General features: G+C 36.5%; 1 protein-coding gene across 3 annotated transcripts; it reads left to right on the top strand.

The window, feature by feature from the left end:
* Positions 1–272: 272 nt before the first annotated feature.
* On the top strand, positions 273–8743 carry LOC139985243 (transmembrane protein 53-like). Of its 3 annotated transcripts, none has more exons than XM_071999526.1 (2): positions 273–291; positions 6066–8743. In XM_071999526.1, the coding sequence occupies exon 2, from the start codon at positions 6089–6091 to the stop codon at positions 6914–6916; it is 828 nt and encodes a 275-aa protein (XP_071855627.1). In that variant the 5' UTR covers positions 273–291; positions 6066–6088; the 3' UTR covers positions 6917–8743. The 3 variants fall into 3 exon arrangements, with proteins under 3 accessions (XP_071855627.1, XP_071855618.1, XP_071810597.1); XM_071999517.1 differs by lacking the exon at positions 273–291 and adding an exon at positions 795–978 and having other exon boundaries at positions 6066–8742; XM_071954496.1 differs by lacking the exon at positions 273–291 and adding an exon at positions 1182–1200.
* Positions 8744–9942: the final 1199 nt, after the last annotated feature.

Genomic DNA, 9942 nt, shown 5'->3' with positions numbered 1-9942 from the left:
GCCCCAAACCTCGTGCCGCCATCTGAAAAAGTTAACTTCCGTTGCTTGCAAGTGAAGTTTTTTTCGTGTCGCTACAAAATGCAGACAGTAATGAAACGTGATACCTTGTTATCTTTTAACTAGACCTGAGATGTCCATCGCTGCTATGTACACTGTGTTGTGGGTATTGGCTGTATCTGCATGTATGGACTGTGCACTAGTGTTTTATTACCGACGGAAGCAAGTTGTGTGTGTATTTTCTGGGATCGATGGTGGCGTCTAACACTACTGTTACACCTAATTCGAAACTAGGTCAGATTACCGTCATTAGACGTTTCTTTTTGCGCGAGTCTTCACACCCTTTCCTTTCTAAGTAAGTAAGTCAACTTGATTGAATCCCAGAAGGAAATAATATAAAGTAGAAGTTTTGAAGAGCAGTATACCCGATGCAAACACAGACCACCTACTTTGATCTAACTGCCAGGAGTAGTTGAAGATTTAGAAAATATATAAACCGTATCTTGAATCAAGGTATTGAGATGGGGTTTCAAATTCCACTTTCACAGGCTTTTCATTGCGTAACTGCACTTATTAGGCTACTATTTATTTTCGTAAAAGACTCAAGTCCGAGGCTTTTAGACATACATTAACTGTTTGTGTTTCTATGTGTGTTTATTTCACTATTTAAAAAAACATACAACTACAAGCTATTGCCGGTGTCACATACTATTTAACAAGTTGTCTGCGTCGATCTAGTACATATTTTGTATTTCTTGGTGAATGCATATTTTATCTCTTTTGTTTACGTATGTACGAGATGGTAAGGTTAACCATGACTAAACCCAACGTTGGATTAACCTGAAAGTGGAATATAACTTCTGCGTTCGAAGTTCACCTAACTTATTTTGAGCAAGCTTCAGTTCATGCTTGATTTTGGCATTCTCCTGGCAGTGTCACAGCTCCTTTGAGAAGAAATTGTGGATCAAATTCATTAATATTGTAAGAATTGTCACCAAGGCCCAAGGCTAGTCCCTCCTACACCTAGTTGGAACCCATGTATCTAATCTTTAATTAGCCTATCGAAAAACAACGTACAAATCATTAGCCTAAATCCCCAATGCACGCTGTAGGCCTACTGCAGCCTAGTGCTATCCTACCGCAGTATTATCCTTCTGCAGTGTAGGCATTGGGTCCCCAACAGTCTAGTTCTGTACTCGACCAGTAAGTTATGTAACTACTGTAACATACACTACAATGGTACTATTAATATAAATACCAGGCCTAACTTTAGAATCCGTACCATATGAATAGGAAAGCTTACTAGGGGCTAGGAATTAGGGTTAGGAAGTAGGGTTAGGAACTTAGGCTGGAAGTAGGGTTAGGAAGTAGGGAATAGGGTTAGGAATTAGGGTTAGGGAATGGGGTTAGGGGTTAGGAATGGTACGGATTCTAAAATTAGGCCTAGTACCAAATACCATAATAAATACCATATATTAAAGTGCTGTTATCATGAAATAAAACATGCTCAAGAGCACTGTAGTAAAGAACCAATACCTGGAATATAAAATTACCAAGCTTAAGAAAACCTTAAAGTAATAACAACAGCAGTAAAAGTAAAAAAACTGATATAAGACAGGGTTATAAACCACAATAAAGAACATATAAATATACATAAAAATGGGCACAGTAATGTGAATGAAACAATGTAATGTTAATAAGATTAATGCCCATACTCAAGCCTAAAGAGATAAGTTTTCAAATGCTTCTTAAAAGTGTCAATAGATGTGACATTTCTCAAGTGATGAGGAAGAGAATTCCAGAGTTTAGGACCTGCTGCACTGAAAGAAAAATCTCCATATTTGACTTTGTTAGTACGAGGAATGACTACAGAAAGATGACTTTGGTACCGTAATGCCCTAGCTGGCGTGTAGCCCTAACTGGCATGTAGCGTTGTGAACCTATAGTATGTAACAATGTAATTTATTTACCAGATGTTGCGATTGCAATGTAAGCCAGCCCTTGAAAGTTGAAGTGTACTAACATAACAAGAGTCTCCAATGTTAATCTGTTTACAAAAGTGAGGTCAAACAATATCCATTTGCAAAGTAGCCTAAAGTAAGTTAGCCCGATGTTGGTCTATATGCTAGGTTGGACCAGTAATCGCTAAAGTAACCTTACTTCAGGAGGTTGAAACTCCAGTAGGATTAAATGACTGTTCTGTTCTAACGTACGTCCTAGCTTAGTTATATTACCTAGCGCATATCAGCTTAAGTTTTTATTGTCTGTTGCCATCATAAATGATAAAGGACGAAGAAAGCTCTCACTGTAGGCCTAGAAGCAAGTCTCATCCTGTTTTCTTTCTGAACATTTGCTGCTGTTCTTATCTCTTTTCTCACATTTGTAAACATGCTAAACTAGGCTTCTAGAGGTTAATAACAAAGGCCTAGAATACTATTTGAAATTGCTTGAGCTACATGTAGTCATATATGTATATATTAACATAATAGTCACAATAATCTAGGCAGAGCTGTACATTAATTTTTAAAGCAACTTGCCCAGTCGCATTTGCAAATAGCACTTGCGAATAGCAAACCAATTTACACAGTTAATTCCTATTGAGACTTGTCATGGACAAAGTCAATGACAAAATGGTAACAGTGAAAAGATCGTCAAGCTTATAATACTTCTGCAAAGGAGGAATCTAGAACATTCTCACCAAGGTCTTAGTTTGTGCTTAGATAGTTGATACTTTGTTAATATTTACACATCTATCACTTGCACAATCAGGCAATTTGAGATAAGAGGGAACTTGCCAGACACATAATTTTCAGTTGCCCCGGGCAACCGGGCAATCATTAAAGTACAGCCCTGGTTCTAGGCCTTAGTTGATGGAAATGATATTTATGTTCCTGCAAGTTTTACAGTGTTGTCAATATAAGTCCATATTTGCCAAAATTATCCTAGTACCATCAAATCTTTATTTTGATTTCCTGTTATCAAGCTTAGTTGGCGCAAAATTTCCCTTCCCGCCCAGGCATAACTTAAGAAAATGGCTTCTCGCTTCTTTAGAAAAAATAAAACATCTGCTTTATAAAGTCCTTTTCGTAGGTTTAACACCGATTACTGGGAGTACAGCAGACAGGCTTAGCGTTTGCATTCAACTTTTACATCTACATCCTGGCAAAGAATTCCAACAATTTTTAATGACTGCACATGCAAACAATGGAAAGAGAGTTAAAGCCCCATTTTGCATCCAATTTTGACATTCTAAACAATCTTTCTTTACCCCTACGGTCCCACACTATTGTGTAGTTAAATAATCACACAATCTCCGTCATACACTTTTTTCCTCTGCCAAAAAGTTTTGCCTATTCGCAGAGAAAAAGCAAACAAAACTGTAACCAAATTTAAACATCACGATTGTTTTGGATTATTTACTGTGCAATCCTAACATCACAATTGTTTTGGATTATTTACTATGCAATCCTAACATCACGATTGTTTTGGATTATTTACTGTGCAATCCTAACATCACGATTGTTTTGGATTATTTACTATGCAATCCTAACATCACGATTGTTTTGGATTATTTACTGTGCAATCCTAACATCACGATTGTTTTGGATTATTTACTATGCAATCCTAACATCACGATTGTTTTGGATTATTTACTGTGCAATCCTAACATCACGATTGTTTTGGATTATTTACTATGCAATCCTAACATCACGATTGTTTTGGATTATTTACTATGCAATCCTAACATCACGATTGTTTTGGATTATTTACTATGCAATCCTAACATCACGATTGTTTTGGATTATTTACTATGCAATCCTAACATCACGATTGTTTTGGATTGTTTACTATGCAATCCTAGCATCACGATTGTTTTGGATTGTTTACTATGCAATCCTAACATCACGATTGTTTTGGATTGTTTACTATGCAATCCTAACATCACGATTGTTTTGGATTATTTACTGTGCAATCCTAGCATCACGATTGTTTTGGATTATTTACTGTGCAATCCTAGCATCACGATTGTTTTGGATTATTTACTGTGCAATCCTAGCATCACGATTGTTTTGGATTATTTACTGTGCAATCCTAACATCTCGATTGTTTTGGATAATTTACTATGCAATCCTAACATCACGATTGTTTTGGATTATTTACTATGCAATCCTATCCAAAAAGGATTGCAGAGGAAAGGAGGGAGGGAGCGGTTAGTTTTATAATAATATCCATAATGCGGCTTCAAATAACTATAAAATTTTGTAAAACTACCTACCAAATCTGCTTAAATTAATTTTTTGTTTGCATTTGCCATGAATGAATGAGAAAGCCACACTGAAGACAATCTACAGATTTGATGAATGTTGGAGGCCCTCAAGCTTTAACCCAATGTGTATTTTATGCATTAACAGTGATATTATTGATATACCATTCTATTGGCAGAAGGTGAAGCAAATTTCAAATGATATTCAGTTGCCAATATTGCAATCAGGTTTTAAATATTAGGTAAATATCCGGAACATTTATCGAATGGATGTTCCAATAGTTAAGTTGATTGCTAGAAAGGCATTGAAGACTCGCCCCAAACCGAGTGCGGCCATCTGAAAAAGTTAACTTTCCGTTGCTTGTTAGTGATGTTTTGTTTGTGTCGCTACAAAATGCAGACATTACAGTAATGAAACGTGATACCTTGTTATCTTTAGCTGGACCTGAGATGTCCACCGCTGTATTGTTTGTACACTGTGTTGTGGGTATTGACCGCAGCTGTATGTACTGGCTGTACACTAGTGTCTAATTACCGATGGTAGCAAGCTGTGTGCGTGTAATTTCTGGGATCGAGGGTGGTGTCTAACAGTTTTGTTACACCTCATTCGAAACTAGGTCAGATTACTGGCATTAGACGTTACATTTTGCGCGAGTCTTCACACCCTTTAAAAGAAGTTTGTTTATCGGGAGGTCAAAACTACATCCTCGTAGCATTTTTCATGTCAATAATATGAATTTTTCAAAGTTGGTGATATTTCTTCTTATGCATTTGGGAGCCCAAAAAACAAATGATATGATCTGGGCGATTGAACTGGAAATGTTTTCTTTCTAAGATTTAATTGATTTTCTCAGGGCAAAAATTTAGAGCCTTCAAAAAGTCCCACATGAAATTTGAACACTAAAATTATCCCTCTGTTTATGCTACAGAGAAAGAACAAGTATTTCTATTAAAAGGTTGAAATTTGATGAAATTCTAAATACAGGAGAATATTGACAGCTAACCAGACATCCCTAATTCATGTATCGCATTTCAAGATTTCATAATATAGTATCATAATAAAGGGAAGCTTTTGAAAAGCAGCATCTGTCATGAATTGATGACATCACAGACCACTTTATACTCATGTCCACCTCATGGAGAAAGCGAAGCGATATTAGCCAGTCAGAGTAGGTTACATCAATCAACCATATCTCAAGTTAGAAGCGAGATTAATTTGAGAGATATGGAAGGGTTTTCAACTAACAGTGGACTATTTCTTTTTTTAAGACAAGTGTTTCATTGTATAGCAATGATATATACAGGTACTTTCAGAGATTGATATGCCTGTGTTTTGAAGCCTACATTTTGGCATTAATTCAACAAATCTAAACTATATTATTTATTATTATGATTTACCAAATTCATATAGCACTCTTTTCATGCTAAAGCATGTTCAAGAGGGCTTTACAATGGCAACAAAATGACAAAACCCTTAAAGTATGAATATGAAGAATAAAATTGACACAGCTTAAATATTAACATAAAAAATATATAAACGAAGGAATAATTTTAAAAATAATATAGATTTACAATGAAATTCCTAAAAAGAAAAAAGTAAGTTTTAACTTAATTTAAGTAACAAAATGACAAAACCCCTTAAAATATATATATATTTTTACGAATGTTTAAATGCAGATTTGACTATGCAAGATGTTCAACGCTCTTCAGTGTGTGCAACTGAGTACTTAATATTAATAAATATGAAATAATAAAATATGAATATACTTTGACATTACAATGACTTTCATCTGTCTTTTCCCAGTGTCTCCTTGAGTCGCCTCCACAATGGCTAACGAGGAGGATGAAGAAGAACTAGACTATCATGTGACCTTCCCTCCTGCGACTGGCGCCGTCATCGAGGATGGATCTCCCTCGAAACGGGAACCGGCGGTTATCCTCCTCGGTTGGGTGGGCTGCAGCGACAAAAATCTCGCCAAATACAGCGCCATCTATCAGTCCAAAGGTTACACCACCATCCGTTACACGGCCCCGAGGTCGAAGACGTTTACGAATCCCAATTCGCTGAGGGACATTGCCGTGAAACTCCTAGACTTGCTCTTTGACTTGGGCCTGGACGAAAACCCGGTGGTGTTCCACGTCTTCAGCAATGGGGGCATTTTCGTTTACCGCTATTGCATGGAGCTGTTGACCGATGGGGAATATCCTCACTTTATGCAGATAAAGTTGGCAGGGAGCATCCTCGACAGTGCACCTAGTGACCCCCGACCCCAGACCGCTCTCAAAGCTGTCTACCATTCTCGACACCACACCCCGGTGATGACCACGTTACTCCTAATGTTGTTCTACACCTTCATCTTCATCTTGCAGTTTATTCTGCCGCGTCGATTATTTGGATTCTCCAGTCTTAATACTCTGATGGAATCGATCGAAGCGAGTCCTTCCAAACGACCGCAGCTTTTCCTTTATTCGAAAGCGGACAATATCTGTGATTACAAGCGAATAGAGGAAGTCATTGCCAGGCGCCAGGCACTCGGTGTGGAAGTGTGGCAAGTGTGCTGGGAGGACTCGGAGCATGTAGCCCACTTCATAAAGCATAAGGAAGAGTACATTGATACAGTGCTTCAATTTGTACAGTTCTGCCAAGAGAACTAAATATGATCTCATTGGTTATTTAAACCTCAGGTGTTTCATGTTCAGGGAGTTTTAGCTATATATTATATACATTCTGTAATAATTTTTCACCCTCCATTATTTTATTTGTTGTTTTGACTATCTTCAACAAATCTTTCAGTTAAAATTGTCAATACCTTGCTAACTAATAAAGTGTAAGCACATTCCACCCCCATTGTTTGAAACGTTACAAGAATTTTCCAAAATTTTCCATTGTTTTATCAGGTGTTGTCATCTTCAGTGAGTTTTCAGGGGTCTGGGAATTGTTAACAGAGCAGCCATGACTATAGGTAATATCCAGCCGTTGAGGTTCTTGCGAAGCATAAAAATGTGTTTTCTAAAGATAAAACACAAAGTTATAGCACTTACTGATATTATTATGGAAATGTTTCCTTTATTTGTGTAGTAGCACAGAGCTATTGTACTTTCAAATCTGCAATATAAACAATGGATATGTTTAATACATGTATAGCTCACTCCTACACTCTCTCAGACTATCCTACCCCATCCCCTCCTTGCTCCACATTTAATTATATTATAGTTATTTGCTGAAGTTGGTTTTGGCTTTTATTTACTTTTTCTTTATCAAAGTTTGTCATTTATTACCTTGGGATCTTATTATGCAAATTTGTTATAGTGCTATTGTCGTCTTTGTGTGTGTATGTATGTGTGCATGTATGTGTGTGTGGGTGTGTGTATGCGTGTATGTATGTGTGGGTGTGCGTGTATGTATGCATGGGTGTGGGTGTGTATGTTTGTGTTTGTTTATGCGTTTCTTTGTTATTTGATTCACTTTCTGTGTAAATTGATGAAGTTTGAATGCAGTGTAACGTTGTGCTAAGAAAAGTATGTCATTACTATAGGTTGTTACAAATTGTATATATAATATTTTGCAGTGTCATTTGAATATACATGAGTTGATGCACTCATCTAACCTTTAACCCCCAGGTTGATTATTACGCAAACTTATACATAGGTCACAATTACCGCATTTGCGAAATATGCAAATGACTTTCTTTAGTGCACCTTGAAAGAAAAGTTCCCACAGCCCCAGGATCTGTTGGCTACCAGCACACAATTCTGTAACAGACTCAGCTAGTGTGATAGTGATACTGCTAGTTTCGCAAGTTACTGAAAGTTTCCTTACGAGCCTTGATTTGGACATGCATGGTAATACTAATTCCATTATTAGACCAACTCTAAGGTCTCGTGTCGACAGCTTGGATTGCTCACTCGGAAAGAAAATGTTTGCACGAAAAGGGGCATCCGACCCACAATATACAATACAGTGGTGGAATCTACGCAAGTTTTAAAGTTCACCTTCCAGTGGGCAGGAATTTGTGCTCTCTAAGTAAAGTTCTGTTCATTGGGATTGACTCATTTATAAGGTAATCGAGTTTTCCATCTTGCCAAGTTTGTAGTAACTGTCAGTGAGTCTGTAATATTTGTAATCGCACAGATATCACTTACGCTGCTTATTGGATGAAACGGTCTGTTAACAAACATGCCTTATAACCTCGCAATACATGTCATACTAGCTGATACACGGAGCATCAAAGTACAAACCCACATCACAGCAGTATGAGATTCTGCAGCATTGCTGCTTGATGAGTCTGTGGCCGATCTACTTATAGATACGAGGGCAAATTTTTCGTCACTTAATTGAGAAATAAAATCGACATTTTTGACATGATCAAATATTATTGAAAAATGTTCTGACTATGGAATTGACTGTATGCAACATGTTAGTAAATGATTTGTTTAACTTCAAAGCTCAAGTTGTGTTTGGGGGGGGGGAGAGGGAGGGTGGGGGAGGGTAGGGGAAAGAGAGAGGGAGATGATGTCCTTTTGTTGTTTTGCTGGGATAAAGTCGTCATTTTGGTCAGTTAAGATGAAAGGATCGAGAGAGCAAATGTTAACATGTCTTTCATAATGTTAACATGTCTTTCATATTTGGTGATATTGCTTTATGCAGTCTCTTGTTCCTGATCAACAAAGTTTATGCAAACTGTTTTCAAACTTGGCTGTTGCTGTGTGATTTGTATTCAGTTTGTGGATTAGTAGTTGCAGTGCTATGTCCAAGGGTAGGGAGAGGGGTGGCTGGAGGGATGCAAAGATCCCATCTTTGATCATCAGTCAGGAAAGATGGTTGTGGAGGATTTTCATATTCATCAGGGGAAGATATTAGACCACTGCTATGGGTGTTCATCTCCCTTTTCAAGCACACACAAAAGATCAATCTATCTATAGTTGAAATATGCCTCAGAATCGACTATTTCAAGTTTATTTTATTTTTTTGTGGGAGGACGTGTAGATCCTACTTCATGGGTGTTGGCTCCAATGACTTTAGGAGTACAGCACCTCCTTTATAAATTTCCTTTGTTATCCTTCCATATATGTTAAATCCTTAACTAAATCAGTAATATATATATATATATATTATAAAGTTGGTCGGTTTGTGTCTATCTTGGCGCAGAGTGCTCTATGTATGTCCGGTGGACAGAGCGGAAAATAGGTTGAGACTAGGGGAGCACTAGTAGTAACTATATATATTGACAACTTTAGACAACTATATATATTGATCATCAGACAACTACGGTATATATTTATATATATATATATATAGATATATATATATGTATGTATGTATCTATATATATATATATATATACATACATATATATATATAGATATATATATCTATATATATATACATACATATATATATAGATATATATATATATATATATATATATAGATATATATATATATATACATATATATATATATATTTATATATATATATATATATATATATAAATATATATGTTTAAGCTGCCACATAGGGATTGTGTCGATGGTCTAAAATTGTGTGTGTGGAATGAATTTGAACGATTCTTTCTTATAACTTGCAAATATTTTGGTTTTTACAAGTGTTATGAAACAGGGTACAGTTGTTATCATATGATATTTCTGAATCAAATGGCGAGTGAGACTACAGCTCAAAT

The sequence above is a fragment of the Apostichopus japonicus genome, chromosome 2 (genome assembly GCF_037975245.1).
Source record: "Apostichopus japonicus isolate 1M-3 chromosome 2, ASM3797524v1, whole genome shotgun sequence".
NCBI classification, from domain to species: domain Eukaryota; kingdom Metazoa; phylum Echinodermata; class Holothuroidea; order Aspidochirotida; family Stichopodidae; genus Apostichopus; species Apostichopus japonicus.
Note: the sequence above shows the minus strand (reverse complement) of the source record. Positions and strands in the feature narration are given on the sequence as shown.